This window comes from Tachypleus tridentatus, chromosome 5 (genome assembly GCF_004210375.1).
Source record: "Tachypleus tridentatus isolate NWPU-2018 chromosome 5, ASM421037v1, whole genome shotgun sequence".
In the NCBI taxonomy this organism is placed as follows: Eukaryota; Metazoa; Arthropoda; class Merostomata; order Xiphosura; family Limulidae; genus Tachypleus; species Tachypleus tridentatus.
Genome location: NC_134829.1, coordinates 50,799,510 through 50,816,317, shown reverse-complemented (window position 1 = coordinate 50,816,317; position 16,808 = coordinate 50,799,510). Strand labels below are relative to the sequence as shown.

General features: G+C 34.5%; 1 protein-coding gene across 2 annotated transcripts in view; it reads left to right on the top strand.

Annotated features, from left to right (window-relative positions):
• LOC143251156 (uncharacterized) overlaps positions 1 to 16,808 on the top strand; it is a 122,932-nt gene that overhangs the window by 51,365 nt on the left and 54,759 nt on the right. Inside the window, exons 1-5 of one of the 2 annotated variants that reach the window (XM_076502550.1) lie at positions 513 to 538; positions 3,963 to 4,068; positions 5,672 to 5,800; positions 8,763 to 8,962; positions 12,105 to 12,205. In XM_076502550.1, the coding sequence (XP_076358665.1) occupies positions 8,902 to 8,962; positions 12,105 to 12,205 (162 nt within the window). In that variant the 5' untranslated portion in view covers positions 513 to 538; positions 3,963 to 4,068; positions 5,672 to 5,800; positions 8,763 to 8,901. Of the gene's footprint in view, positions 1 to 379; positions 539 to 3,962; positions 4,069 to 5,671; positions 5,801 to 8,762; positions 8,963 to 12,104; positions 12,206 to 16,808 lie in introns of those variants that run through there. The other variant, XM_076502549.1, reaches the window with a different exon arrangement.

Sequence of the window (16,808 nt, the reverse complement as noted above, 5' to 3'; positions counted from 1 at the left end):
ATAAGTGATGTATACACAACACCAGAAAAAGATTCACATCATCCCAATCACCAAAAAATGTTTCTCATTGTTCTTTAGCGTCTTCACTGAACCAGTTTTCTGTAACTTTTTTGCATTCTTCAAGATATGTTTTGAACAATTGAAACAACATAAACCACTTCTTCAGACAAGTAGTTCATCAAATTTGCATTAGAATTGGGTGATATAGTATAATGCTCTTGATGTGTGGCTTTGAAATCAAATGTAACACATACAGTTGAAACCAGTAGTTGGTACCTTTTAGATGTTTGAAATGATATTTTTATATATATGTATTTATGGAGGAATGAAATAAGGATCTGCTTTCTGCCAAAGAAAGGCACACATTTTGTGTATATAGGAATGGGCCCAGAATCTCTATTAAGTAGCAGTTACAAGAATATTTTATCTTGCACCACAAGCTTAAACAATACTGCCGTGGACAGGTTTACAGAAGAAACAGTTACATTAACCAAAGCCCAGCTACAGGCACTCCTTGATGTGATTGGACAGACTCGGTGTAAGTTTTTACTTGAATGTAAGCTGTCTTAGATTTAAATAGATTAGATTCTTAAAGTTGTTTGAAAATTGTTTTCTACATACATTCTGTGTAGGTAAATTTATTGTGAGAATAGGTATATTTACTGAGAAATCCAAGATGATTAGTTACTTGATTCAGTTGGTTTGTATCGAAGACATCGATAGGTGTATAACTCATTACTATACTATTTTATTAATTAGAATCAAGTATGCTACTTCAAAATATCTTGGACTCTCATCATGTTGTTAGAGTATGTGTCACCATGATGGTTTATTCTCTACCTCATAACTGTGGACATTACAATATCCCTGCAGCACATTTTTCACTGTGAATGACTCCATCATAAGGATGTCATATCCAATCATATACTTTCTCCCTGCAGGCACTCGTTAAGATGTTTATCAACTGTCTGAACATATGTAAACTATTTGGTATTGTGTCTGAAGATTTGAGCTAAGTATCTTTGTATTAAATAATATGAATACCTTTCTAGTCTTCAGCTGCTTGATATAGCAGTTGCATGGATATGTTGTGGAAAAACATGTACCGCACATAAATTGTCACTTTTCAGAAATACACATCTTGAATGCGTTGTATAATGTTACCTGGAACATGTTAACTGCTTATCACCTGATTTTTTTTATGTTTGTGGATTTCCATCAGGTACAAGACATCATGCTTTATCTATGACTGGGGTAGAACTTGCAGCAGGTCTTGTATGGATGACACTGGTTTTCCAAGTTTATCTGTATTCCTTAGTTTTTTTATACCATTAAGTAAAAGGAATATCCCCATTTTTGAAACACTATGTCCATAATAGGAACACGTCTCTATGATTCAAGTGTATGCTTTGTGTCAGAAAATACTGTGCATATCCTTCTGTCAGACATAAAAGATTGTCTAAATAATTAATTTTGTGTAATTCACCAGTAAACATATATTTACTAATCCATTGATATTTGGGCTATGATTTCTATAAGGTCCGAATGATAGATGTATAAAAAGCTGTGGCTAGATGAGCAGAAACAGAGTAAAAGTAATCATGTGGAAGAGAAGTTCAGTGAGAGGAAAGTTAGAAAATGTGAATTAGCCATTGTGAGGTGAATGGTTTTAGAAAATGTGAAAAGAAATAGTGATGGTATGTTTTTAGAAAAATGTGAAGTTTACCATAATGGGAGTGAATGGTTTTAGAAAATGTGAAGTTAGCCATTGTGGGAGGAAATGGTTTTAGAAAAATGTGAGAGAAATAATGTGTGGGAGTGAATGGTTTTAGAAAATGTGAAGTTAGCCATTCAGGGAGTGAATGGTTTTAGAAAACGTGAAGTTAGCCATTGTGGGAGTGAATGGTTTTAGAAAATGTGAATTTAGCCATTGTGGGAGTGAAATGGTTGATATGTTAAAGTGAGAGTAACAGTTTTAAAGGTGTAAAGAAGAAGAATTTGTCCTGTCAAAGGGTGTTTCTAAACAAATTACTCCCACCTGTGTAGTCTTTGATGAACAGACAGCTGATTATTGGAAGTTCAGGACACAACTCGTAACCGCATACAACAGTATAGGTGAACTGTCAGTGGATACTATTGAGAGAAAAATAGTTTTGCATATCAACTGAGTTCTAAAACATTTGAATTGGCTGAAATGGACTTTGACAACACATTGAGAACTGTATAAGGTTTAAAGATACAACTATGATCTTCATAGCGTAAAAAAATTTTGTATGTATGCTTAACCTGTTTTTAATATATGTATGTATATATGTATGTATTTTGGTGGTGTGTGTGCTGTTAGTTTACTTTTGAATTTATTGCCAAAAGTCACAGAAACCACTGAAGAAAAATCAGTAGCCTAACACACCTATATATTTACATCACTATTTCTACTACTGAAATGTATTTACAAAAGTTTCCCCAACTGATCAGTTATCAGTGGTAACACACTGCCTACAAAACCTGAAGAATGTCAAACTGTAACTCTGATACATGCTATTCAACTGCAGCTTCATATCAGCTGTAGTTATCTTGTGATTGGCTGATTTGCATATTAAAAATAATTTTATACTCAGCAAAATAAAAAGATATGAGATTCTTGTTTTATATTCTAGCTTGTCAATATTGATAATTTGAGTTCCTGATTTTTACAAAATTATAGACTTAGTATTTTGACACCATAAACATCTAATTTTAAACAGTGCTGCACTCAACATTCCACATGACTCACTAAAATCTATATATTTAGATGTGTTCTTTTAATATTTACTTTCAAATTAAGAAATTAACTCTTATATATTATTATAGTTTGGATTATAATTTACAATTTGATTCCAAACTTGTTGACATAAATTCATAACATAATAGTTCCATAAAATTTTGAATGCAAGTTAACAAATGCAATGACACAGCCTTTGAGCCATTGAGAAATGGTTAATTGATTAGCAAGTATTACTGATTGCCCAGCTCTATCAAACAATAATTGAATCTACTTACTAAATTGGTTTCTCTCACTTAAATTTGTTTCTTGGCAATCTAGGTAACTCTACAGTGATTCTTTCATCTAATTTAGATAAAATAAATCATACTTTTTTCATTTTATTTTTGTTCGTGGTTAATGTAACAAAGTAAAGTTTGTGTTGTTACTATAGTAGGATCAGTTGTATTCAGTAATATAAGGATTATAAATTTTATGGATTAGTGGAGATGTTTTAGATGTCAAGCTAAACCAATACTTTGTAAGTATCATCTTTGATGAATTCTGGTAAGTTAGGAAAGGGTTGTGTAGTTTACAGTTGCTTACCAAATGTTTGTGAGGCTTGTCTTTAAGACTTTGGAAGGATGAAACTGTAAGCTAAGCTTAGTATTCACAGATCAAGAGTATGTTTTGGAGTTATATTTTTTATTTCAAGCATCTTAATATCGGTGATTGATGAAGTACTGGGAGACAGGAATAGTAATAACACTTGTGTCGAGCATGTTGTTTTATCATTACCATAAATTATTGTGGTATGTTATTCCTTTACTTCAGAACTGAAAAAATTTTAATGTAGTAGGATATCTGGAAATAAGACAAAAGAAACTATTGTACTATTATGTCATTTAAAATTAAATCTCTTAAATGTTTTATAGACAACATCACTGTTGTATGTGATATGTAATTTCTGTAAGTTAATATGAAGGTACATTACATTCTGTTTATTTTGTAGTTTATGTGTTTTAATGTATTCATTTCTCTTGTGTTCAATCTATATTTTAAACACTTTTACTACGTTGCATTATATTTTTACTGCTGTTTCCCACATTTAGTGTTCTTCATGTGTATTAGATTTAGTTTTGTGGTTAACAAGTATTAACTTCTATTGTTTTCACAGAAGATAAAGTTGTTAAAATAAGTTTTTCATTTACTTTTTTTCAAGCTTTATCCCTTAATATCGGGGAAAATAAAAACAGAAATAAAAAGAATGAAGATGGTGTGACAGATATGAACTCCCACTATCATACATATCAACGGACAGATGATGGGTAAGATTGTCCTGACTTGTATATTCTATCACTGTAATCTAAACCTGTACTTTCAGGTTGATAACAGCTATTTCTCAGGTGTTTTTTTTATATTCATATGAAGAAGGGCTGTTTTGTGCCTGAAAGCACAGGCTTAAGTTTAGTTCCTTTTATCATTACATTTTTAGTCAAATTGTGATATTGAAGCACAGTATTTAGTTCTTTCCTTGTTTAATTTTTATTTTCTCATTTACTTTGAAATTTCTGAGAGGATAATTTGTCCTCACATACAGAATAGCTATCTTTTTTGTGCATCTGTCTTTGAGACTTACATGCCACAAATCTTGAAGTAACTTCCACCGAAGTTCATGTATTTAAAATGAAATGCATGATGATATAATGCCAAAACAACCCAGTTGGAGGTTTACACAACCAATTAATGCCTTTAGTTAGGCTTAGTCTCACCTTTTTTCTGTATGCCTGTTTGTCATATCCTCTCTTGGGTCCTCACCTAGATGCACAACACTTATCTGGTCTTATTTTTTGATAGCCAGTTCAGACTTGGTTCTTCTCTGCTTCTTTGCTTAGCATCTAGATCCCCTTCCTCTACCCAATGCCCTCTTGTCTGTCACTTCAGTATCACATGTCCTTTGTTCATTGAGATATCCTTCCATCTTTGTGTGTGATTTGTCTGGTCTGTTACTCGTCAATCCAAACTGTTTGATTATGTGACATTCTTCTTTTCATATTCTTGTTTGATTATGTGACATTCTTCTTTTCATATTCTTGTTTGATTATGTGACATTCTTCTTTTCATATTCTTGTTTGATTATGTGGCATTCTTCTTTTCATATTCTTGTTACTCTTCCACTCTGTTTATCTATTAATAAAAGTGGTAGGTCTTTATCTTTAGTCCACTTGCTAGTTTTGTCCTGGTTGTCCTATTGAGAACCACCTTTCGCCTTTTTTTATCTGGCTGTTGGTCTGTATGTTTTCAGCCTCTACAGTTGCTGGATATCTGGTATAACAGTTTTTTTTCTTTTTTTTACCTCTGTCCCCTCTAACATATTCTGCTCCATTTTTTTTCAAACTCCTCACAAAATTCTTATGCCTGACTGAGACTTTACTGTAGTCTTGCATGCTTTTATGTCCCACTCTCTCGAGTGATTGGCATCTTGTTTTTTATACTGTCTTTCTATTCATATTTGTGCTTACATCACTTAGATGTCAATGCTACTGATGCTATTTACTCCCTTGCACTTGCATACTTCTCTCCCTAAACCAGTCTTTCCTTCCTAAGACCTCTACCACTTATGAAGGTAACTGTACTTCTCTATCTCCCTTCCTTCTGTCTTTCACCTATATGATTGTTCAGACCTGGGTTGGTTCCTGCTTGATGTTACTTACAAAGGACTTATCCTTTTGGAATCTTTACCATCGTCTGTCCCTTTCCTTGGATATCTCTTCTTACTGGGGCTTCTCTACTTTTACTATTATTTGATGGAACTGGCAACTTGTCTGTTTGGCACTTCTGTATTTGGGTATGGATGCTGGATGTTCACGTGCTATTTCATCTTCATATTTGATTTATCACTTGACTCACTCTCTTCCTATTTTTTACAAGCTTTTGGATGAGGTCCTCCTAGTTTGCATGTGGACAACTACCCTCACTTTCATCACATCTCTTCATCATCTGCCTGTTTCAACTTCCATCAGCTACCATTCTTCAGTCAATCCAACAATTATGAGAATAGTAAGTATGTTTTTCTTTTCAACTCCCCTTTAAACTTCTCAAGATTCAATCAGGTGGCTTATTATGCCTCTCAGGATATACTTGCTCAACATATGCATCAAGCCAGGATAATGGAAAATCACTCAAACTGTCTGCCCTGATGCTACCAGTCTTCTCTTTGTATACATATTTATTCAACTGTCCAATGTAGACTGGTACTTATTCCAGGAGCTATCATGGAAAAGTCAGCACAGTGAAAGTGCTCTGCCCATTTCTTTGGTTCATGTATTCTGGTTTTAAAAATTGTGTTTAACAGTCACCTTTTCCACTGTCTCCAGTAAAAGAACTTCTTAGCTAATGGGTCTCTCAGTGTGAACATTTTCTCCTTTTTCTTCAAGTTGAGCACAGGTGATTTTCATTACATCGCAGTTCCTAACTACTGGGTTGGTGTACCATAGAGAATTCTCACCATTTGGGCTTAGCACAAGATGTGGAAGTGGGGTGATGATTACTCTGTCAGTGTTGTGTCAATCTCCTCTAAAAAAAACAAAAACAATTGTGTCCTTCTCCTGCAGTTGGAGTCTGTTTAGTAGAGTTAAGGTGGGCATATGCTGTACAAAAACGTAATGCACAACTACAGAGATCTTCTCTTGCAACCAGAGTTTTGTTCAGTAGTTGAGTAAGCACACAAGGTGTGGTTTGAACATATCTCCAACCATGTTACACCTAGTTGCTATCCATCTGCTTGTGTGCAAGTACTCTGATAGTTGTGTTCTCGTTCCACTCTGGTAGTTGTGTTCTCGTTCCACTCTGGTAGTTGTGTTCTCGTTCCAGTCTGTCAGTTGTGTTCTCGTTCCAGTCTGTCAGTTGTGTTCTCGTTCCACTCCAGTCTGTCCAGTCGTGGTTCTCGTTCCACTCTGTCAGTGTGTTCTCGTTCCACTCTGTCAGTCGTGTTCTCGTTCCACTCTGTCAGTCGTGTTCTCGTTCCACTCTGTCAGTCGTGTTCTCGTTCCACTCTGTCAGTCGTGTTCTCGTTCCACTCTGTCAGTCGTGTTCTCGTTCCACTCTGTCAGTCGTGTTCTCGTTCCACTCTGTCAGTCGTGTTCTCGTTCCACTCTGGTAGTTGTGTCTCGTTCCACTCTGGTAGTCGTGTTCTCGTTCCACTCTGGTAGTTGTGTTCTCGTTCCACTCTGGTAGTTGTGTTCTCGTTCCACTAACCCCTGAAGCACACTTGTCTCTTCTCATCCCCCTCCCTCAACAAACATTTTGAGCAAAAAGTATACCTGGTCAAAATGAGATGTAGTCTTCCATGGATGAGTCCCAATGAAACCCCTGCCATTTGCATAGGATTTAGTTTGAAAGCTTTCTGAAAGAGAGTCATCTGTGTAAAATTTTGCACCAATCCCCCTACAAGTAGAACCCCACAATGGGGTTCTAGTGTTTCTGTTTAAATACAGTCTTTGAAGTTAACACTTCACTAAGCTGAAAATGTAATTCTGATGGATACTTCTGAATCTGTTCCTACATGTCCTCTTCACTTCTGCTGCACATTTTCTTTCATTGTGCTTTCATGAGTGCGTGCATAGAGGCAATTACTGAGAATGAATGTTGTGTTGCTGTTCTATTGGTGGAGGTTTTTCTCGCCTAATGATGTCATCATGCACTAACACAGTTCATGTTAAACATGAATTTAGGTGGGAGATATCTTAAGGCCAGTGGTATGTAAGTCCCATAAGCATATGCATGAGGAATATAGTTATTCTGTGTGATGAGTATCTATCAGAAATGGCCTGGCATGGCCAGGTGGGTTAAGGTGTTGACTTGTAATCTGAGGGTTGCAAGTTCAATTCCTGTTGCACCAAACATGCTTGCCCTTTCAGCTGTGGGGTGTTATAATGTGACAGTCAATCCCACTATTCATTGGTAAAAGAGTAGCCCAAGAGTTGGTGTTAGGTGGTGATGACTAGCTGCCTTCCCTCTAGTCTTACACTGCTAAATTAGGACGGCTACTGCAGATAGCATTCTAGTAGCTTTGCACGAAATTCTAAATAAACAAAGAAACCATCAGAAATATATATTTTCATATTAGGAAAATGTTAAATCTAAAGTAGTAATGGATAATAGCTGAAATTAATCATAAATAATAAAGTTCCATTCTCTTAACATTAGGATATTGTGGTGATAAAAAAATATATTTTCATATACCTGAATAGAAGTTACTAGTACTGAAGGAGGAATATATATTGATCAAGGTAGTTAATGATTAATGATTGTCAGTTGGATTTTTTTTTCGTCACCAAACTACATACAGGTTAGTGATAATATATTGGGATTATATTACGACTAAACTAGGTACAAATGTTAATCTATTCTGATTATATTTTCACCCAACTCGGTATTGCTTTGTGACAATGGATTGAGTTTCTATTTTCACAAAATCACATAAAGCTTAATTATAATGGATTTGGATTATGCTTTAATCAAACTAGTTAAAGCTGTGTAATAATGGATTTGGATTACATTTTTAACAAAACATGATAAAGGTAGTGAACTGGGGTTAAAATTTAACCAAAGGAAATAAAGTTAGCAATAAGGAATTGGAGTTTTATTTTTGTCAAATGAGGTAAAGGTTATTGATAGTGTAATGGGATTGTATTCTCGTTGAAATGAATTTGTGGCTAGAAATAATTGAAGAAATATATATTTTCATCACATTGGCTTGTGCCTAAAATTTTGAGTTTGACAGGAAATTTTGTAAACTAGGTAGTGTTTGAAATAATTAAAGAATAGATTAAGGTAATTTAAAACCCTGTAATGAAAGGTGAAACAACTTTCAGGAAGCTAGCAAGTGTATATCATTATAGAAAAGAAATTACATTATTCACAAAATTAATGAAAACATCTTAATTTACTGTTAGATATACTAGTCCATTTATTGGATATTCTAGCAGCTACTTGGTAATGTGGTTTATTAATTTCACAGTGGGCTTCCAAATTGGGCACACAGAGATTCAACATGTGGCTTTCTGCCAAATCCTACCTCCCCATGCCCAATCTCTTCTTCCAGCCCACCAAATAATTCTGCAACATTTCCTCGGCGTCGGTCGTTGTCACAACCAGAAATGCCTGGACAAACTCTCAGTAAGGTAGAACAGAAAAGACTTCAGTGGGAAAAGGAGAGAGGTAAAGTTTGTGATTATACAGGAGGAAGATATAGATGTGGAAAATACTAAAAATGTGTACATTTTGATTAATAATATTGAGTAGGGAAACAAAGCTGAGACTTAGTAAATGTAAATAAAGTAAACAAATCCACTGTAGACATTTAAACTCAAAAGTATGAAACTTAGCTAAAAGTAGGGTGTAGTGAATAACTTAAGAAAAAGTTATATTGGATTATGATGAACAAAAGAAGGTAAGTTGTTAATGTAGTTAAAAGGCTGTGAAGGTAAGTCAGTTACAGTTAACAAAGTAGAAATTAAACTGTAAGTGTAAAGTGTATGAAGTAAGGTTTGATTGTATCATATAAAAAACTGATTAAAATAAAGTTAGACACTTCTTACTATAATTAGAATAAGATAGTCTGAGTTGTAGATGATGATAACATACAGACAATGAGGGACCATTTGTTCCTTCTAAGCTGTCTCTGCACACTCACCTTTGAAGAAAAGTAAAAACCTAAATCGATGCTTCAATTTTCAGGGAATCACTGACTCTCGTTTTAAACTTTTATAAATTACTGGCATTCACTGATGAAAATTACAATAATATGATACGCTAGGACTCTATTGCTTTTGATAGGTTGACGTTTCCTCAGGAAAAGAAAAGTACACCTTTTGAAAACATTTGTGTTATAGAGTATCATATTTTTGTGTTAAATTGATTCCTGGAAGCTATTCAATTTTCTAACATCATAAATGTCAATGACAACCCATTTCAAAAGTCAATCATCCTGTTAGAAAAATAGTTTTCTTAACTGGAGCCATGCTTGCCTTCAAATCTTGGCTCTTATCCTCTCGTTCTGTTGTCTTCAGAATATTTCACAAATAAAACAGAGGCCTTAATCCTATCAATCATGGAAAGATCTTGTAAACTTTGTTAAAATCACCTGTTTCTCTTCTTTTATCAAGTGAAGATGCTTTAATAAGTTCTTTAATCATTTTGTATAAGACAACACTTCTACCTCGGATATTGTTCTTATAGCTGTACCTAGACTTTTTTTCCATTGAATCATTATTCTTTTTATAGGTGAGGAAACCAAAACTGTATACAGTATTCAATTTAATGATTTTCTTTTAAATAATCAGAATGTTTATGAATAACTATGCTTTTAAAATTCTGTTAGGTTTGCTGTTAGTGGTAGAGTACTGCTTCAATGGTTTGAGAGATTTGTCCATCACTATACCAGGATCATTTTCTTCATTGACACTGTGTGTGCTTTGTCACTTATTAAATTTACTTCAAATTATAACCTAAATGCATTATTTTCATTTTACTATAATTAAAGGCTATATGTTGAACTATCCAATTAAATTAATTCATTCTTTAGTATCTCAAATTCTTGTATATTGATAGCTGAGGTGTCTTTCCAAACATTGGTCTGTTTCCCATTTGAAAAACTACACAGGCAAAGTAAAGCTTAACATTCACTTTTGAACTGACTGTAGAACAGACAGGAGTAATGTTGATGTCAGATTTTATTTTGGAAGCAGGATATCATACACCAAATTATTAAGACTTAATCACACCATCATTAACATTTCAAAATGTGACACAAAGAATAAAAATGTACATTTACTGTATGTTATTACTGATCAGCTGTTAGCATAACTGAAATGTTCAATAATTACTCTTCACAATGTGCAGGTCCCCCCTGCTAGTACAGTGGTAAGTCTACGGATTTACAACACTAAATTCAGGGGTTCGATTTCCCTCGATGGACTTAGCAGATAGACTGATGTGGTTTTGCTATAAGAAACACACACACACACAGTGTGTGCAGTATAATTAGCTCAGAGCTTTGGCTGTGAGTTGAACCAAAAGTGTAACACAATTAACCTTTCAAAGTCCATCAAGTAACTAGAATTGATAGGTTAACTTAAACTTTTCCTGTCACTAGAGACAGGTATTTTGTTTGTTATCAGTACAGCTAAACATTTAATTTTGTGTGGAAACTTTACAAATTATGTCCTTATCCACACTGCTGTTAATGAAAAAAAGTACTGACCCCTGGGGTATCCACTACTAACAAGGATCTAAACTAATTGGATTCCATTACAATTAACTTTTTTTTTCCTTTTCTCATCCAGCCATTCTACAATCCAATTTACTAGTCTTTCTCCAACCCAAACTGATGAGATTTTCTTTCAAATGTTAACACATTATTAGCCTTAAGCATACCAGGTAACACATTATATCAGCAATATTTTTCTTTGGTGAATCCTTGTTTATTTATTTTATAATATCATACTTTACTAGATAATTTTGCAGATGTTGTTTTATCAAACTAGAAAATATCCTATTAAGAAGTCAGGTTAACATATCTATAATTTTCAGAACAACTAATTAAGAGGAGAGTGACAGTGACAGTTCTGCACTTGTCAGACGTGTTCCCACTGTTGTTTTGTTTGACTAAGTATGAGGGAACGTGTGTATCTGATCTTTGATTTTCTTTAAACCTGTGGAAAAAATATTGTCTGGTTTTAATGATTTATCTATCTTGAGTCTTTCAATTGGCCTAGAGTGACTAAAAAAGGGGGGGGGACTTTTTCTATTGAAAAAATAAGTAAACATAATGTTGGCTGTAGTTAAAAGAATACATAAGGTAAGAAGTAAAATTGAACTATAGTTAGTAGAAAGATAGAGTTTTGATGTTTATATTCCATTACAAAGAAAAGCCATGTTGTTTAATTTTTTAGTGTTTGACATGTAATATAACTGGAAGTAACTTCAGTAAAGGGAATCATAATGTTTGTAAGTTTAATTAATATTGTATTTTATCAGAAAAAACTTAAAGTCACAATTTACAAATCTGTATTTGTAAAAAACAGATCATTTGGTAAATTAATGATAATGTTTCCATATACAAAATATATTGTTTAAGCTGTTTAAGAATTCTTCATATAGAATAGTTTAATTCATTTTAGGTGAGATGATTGGTGGATTTTGGAAAATAAATTCATATTTCAATTTTTTTTAAACCTCCTCTAGTTGTTAGGGTTATGAAAATTGTGAATGAATTAATAGTTGTTTACATTTTGAAATATAGTTAGTGTGTATGACTGTTTGCATATATATTTATATATCATTATATGTTACTTTAAAGAGGAGATGCAGCTGTATGATCCATGGGGCAAACCTGGTGCTGGAGCTCCATTTAAACGTCATAATTCTGTTGCAGTCGTTGGACCAACACCATCGTCCCAGGTATAAAGATAGCTTTATATAAAATGAAAGGCTTTCTTCTGTTGATTTTATATTGCATTTATATGTGTTCAATTACTCTTAAAAACATTTCAGATAGGTTACTTTGCTACTTTCTACATGTATAGTAGCTTTTGTTCAGTGTTCTATATATGCAGAAATTGTATGTTAAAGTCCTCGAATTCTCACATATATTTTGATTTCATGTGGTTCAGCTGCATTTTGCAATTAAATCACTTTGAAATACTGATTTACTTATTAGGTACAATTAATTTTGTCTGTAGTAGTTTGCCACAGTAATGTACCTCTGTTTTTTGATATGTTTTTTGTCATTTGTGAACTTTTTGAGGTTTAAGATGAATTCCAAAGTTTGTTTTACAACATCTGATGGTGTTACTGATACTTCAACTGTTATTACCAGCTTAAGGTCTGAGGGTCTTAACTGAGTATTTATTGGCTATCATTCATCAGGAGATTGGTCATTATTGGAGATGTCTTTGTTTCTTCCAACAATGTTTGGGCTCTTGCATTTTTCTGAACCTGTTCATGAAAAGGAGGATTTTAACAGTTTTTGTTTTCTTCTTTCCTTTTTATATTCTCCAAAATCTATTAGGCCTAACTGTCTTTTTTATTATGCCTTATCTGGTGTGTTCCATTTCCAGTTTTCATATGATAATGATCAGAAAGAGGAAGTTTTTCTAACTAGACTACTCATTGGTTACAGTTTTTTAACTCATTGCTTTCTATTATCTGGAACTGATGCACCAGTGTGTAGTCTGTGTAACACTCACGTCACAATAAGTCACATTTTATTTTCCTGCCATCGTTATGACTCTCAACAACAGCACCATTTTAAACATGTTTTGTCCCAAGGTTTGTCCATAACGTTAGACAGTGTTATTGGTGATGGTGACACTGTCCACCTTGGTAATGTTTTTAGTTTTTTAAAGGCCATCTTTTTAATGCCATTTAAGTGTTTTAATGTATACATTAGACCTTTTTTAATGTGATTCCTTTTTAAGAATCAAAGTCAATCTAGTTCGATTTGAAATTAGAAAATGGCTGTAACATTAAATAACTTGAAACCAGGACTGGAAAGGCCATCTTCAGGTGACTAATGCAGCTGTTTGAAGTACCCATTAGTCATCCTGGGAGTTATCATTAAAATTTTGCTACAAGTCTTTTAAAATTTTATTACTTTACTTTTGAAAATGGCCATAACGTCAAATCAAATAACCAGGACTGGAAAGGCCAACTTCAGGTGACTGATAGTGGTTTTTGTACTTACCTGTTAGTCTTCCTGACGAGTTTTGATAATTACAATTATGCTACAGAAAGTCCTTTACAACATGTATTACTGTGGTTTTTCTGTTACTGCTGTAGACTAGATGCAAACATTGGTTTTATGCTATTTATGTATTTTTTAAACTTTGTTTTGTTTTACCTTAATTTCCTTTTATTAATTTTACTAAATTTAATTTTAACTTTTTACTGGATGTTTGGCACAGATAGCCTAGCTGTTTTGTGCCATAAAACACTAAATCAACCAACCAACTAATCATATGATACTGTTTTTTGTGTGTTTTTTTAAGATGGCACTCATTGTTGGACTCCCTTTCTTTCCCTGACACCTGGGTTCATGGTGAGCATTTTGTTTGTCAGTTAAAGGCTGGTGTTAGCATGCTTCATCATTCGTGGATCTTTAATCTTTATGATTTGGCTTATCAGAAGCTGGTCAACCTTTCCTTGACTCTCAACATCACTTTTGCTCACGTGGTGCGATTGCCCCTGATAATCCCTTTCTCCTATCTTCATTTTACCTTTACAACTGTCCTAAAATACTTGTTCAATATGACCTGCTTTCTGATCCAATCTACTTGTACTCTGAATGTTTCATCAGAGAATACTTTCTCTCTCTGTTCATCATTAGCACTATTGTCGTCTTCAGTCTTGTCACTTTACATATGGTTTTGTTGCTGTTGAAATCTTGTTGAAAAGGATACTGTTTTTTTCACTGGTTCATCAACCTTCCACTTTTGTGAGTACTGGGTAACTTCTTTTCTTCATCTACTTATTCTTGAAACTTTCCTGAGTATTTAGATTAATGTGTGGACTCTGAGATCAGGCATCTTCTTTTTTTTTTCTGTGGTCTTACTTCCATCATCCATTGAAGAAAACTATTCAGCTAGACATGTGCCCTCCACCTAATACATTTATCTCCCTCTATTTTTATTGGGTAGCTATTTCTTTCTCAGTAGGGTACCTTCTTTGTACTGTTGCCGTTCTTTAAACTTCAGTGGAATTCTGACTGGATGAATTATCTTTTCTTTCTATATATACTTCCTTCCAGGAGCTTGTCCCATTTAGGTTTCAGATCCTGCTCAGTGGAGAGTGTTGCTTGGCCAGGTATGCTCAACCTATCTCGAATCCACACTGTACAGCTATGATGTACATCTGTGGTCTTTAACACACATTGTTAAAATGGGTGTACCAAAATATCAGTAGTAGGTTTCTCCTTGCGATACACTGGCTTCATTAATGTGTCTCTTCCTGGCTATACTAACCAATGGACGTACATGGATGAAGCAGAATTGGATAGCTGTTCATTCTTGCTGCCCATTTGATTGAATAAATCAGAAGCAGTCTGCTTTTCTCAGTGGGGTTTTTGTAATTGCTTGTTGCACTGTTTCCAATAATGGGAGTCCTTCCCACTTCAGTTCTGTACCACAAGGGTTGTGGACCGTGGAAGGGTCCCAAGTCTGTTTGCTTCCATTCAGTAGAGAGTAGGGTGGTGATGTAGATGATGTGTGATCCTCCAATTATGTGTTCCATCTCTATGTGGTGGATCCTAGAGATTGATGTTGTGCTCAACTTCTGTGCAGTTCTGCCCAGACAGTGAGGTTGTCTATATTTTCGAAATGCAGTCTATCTCCAGGTGATGGGACTTGGAGGTTGTTGTTGTGCTCTATCCTTTGTGCAGTCCTCTCCAGAGGATGAGTTGCTTTGGAGTAGGTCTGCCACATTTCACTTCATGTCTAGATTGAGATCCCTCATCATACGATCAATTGTATGTTGGTTTCCTACTAATGGTTTTGGATTAGAGCTGGATAAATCAACATAAATCCTCAGACTTGTGTCATCTTCCACACTCAGTTTACTCCAATATCTATACCTGTGTGTGATGAGTCCTCGAGATTGATGTTGCATCAAACTTCTATGTGGTTCTAATTAGAGAGTCCACTTGCTATATGTTTCTGGAGATGATACACTTTTGTGCTGTGGGACCTGGAGTGTGGTTTTGCACTCTTCCTTCTGTGCAGTCCTATCTGGTGGATAAGTTTAATTGGGGCAACAGTTCTGCTGCTGCACCACTCCAAAGCATTTTATTGCTTGAGACTGATGTTGCACAGTAGGATGCCAGTGTGATTTTGATGTGACTTGTCGTGTTGTCGCATATCTTTTTACTATCATTCAGATGTTGGGCTCCAAGATGTGTGGATTATTTTGTATTTGCACAAATATGCTCATTTTGTAGATTAGTTTGCACAACATGTGATTTTATTTTACTTGAAGTGAAAGTGGTGTGGGCCCTCCTCCTACCATGAGTTGCTTAATTTTGTATAGAAGTTGACTGGCTGCTTATGGTCCACTGCAATTTACTCACTCTACATCTTGGAGTACATCCATTTTAGATGTATCTCAAGATGGCTGGTGTGGGTATTAAAACATTTATGGAAATAGAGGAAAACGTTTCAACCTTCTTAGGCCATCTTCAGGTTAGCTTTCCCACATTCCTGTCTCTAGATACTTCTTGTACAGTCTTTGTTCTATGGGAATGAGATTCTGTGGTCCGAATTTCAACTCAACCAGTTTTCTCTCCCTTCTTGGTCCATGTATGTTACAACAGTTTCCATGTTGGGTGCAGAGTATTCCTGGTACAGAAGTGGTGTGGTCTCCCAAGTGTGTTCCTTTTCCAACAGGGATCACATTTTATGGGTGTTCTTTGGATGCTTTTGAAGGATACTTATTTCTATCTCTTGCAGTTGTCTCTCCATTTTTTCAGTGTGGGATTCTAGCTACACATATGAAAAGAGGTAATGTACCACCTAGGATGCTATTATTTTCCTATAATGTACAAGGTGATAGCTAGGTAGAATCAAACAGTGAGAGTCACATACTTCAGGAAAGTGTATTACTCTTCTGTTGGCAGAGGGTTGTCATGTGATGACATGATACGCAGCTGAACCATGTTGATTGTGGGAGTTCAAGACGTGTGGCATTCCAAAAAAATTTTTTTTCATATAGAGGGCAGCAATGAACAAGAACAACAGCAGAAATAAGTACTTGTGGGAAATCTGTTTTCAGTATGGGAAAATTATAACCTTTAGACAATATTTTCTAATATTTTTTAATTAAATTATTTTGTTTGTTTACACTATTTTACTTCAAAAGTTTAATAGAAAAATTGTTTTACATGTCAGCAAAAAAGTGGTTTTATTACTCAAAAGTAATTTGTGACTCTTACTGTTTACTAGTATTTTAAAGTGAATCTTACTGTAATCATATGGTTTTCATCTACAAATTTATGGAAATCTTAGTTAAATCA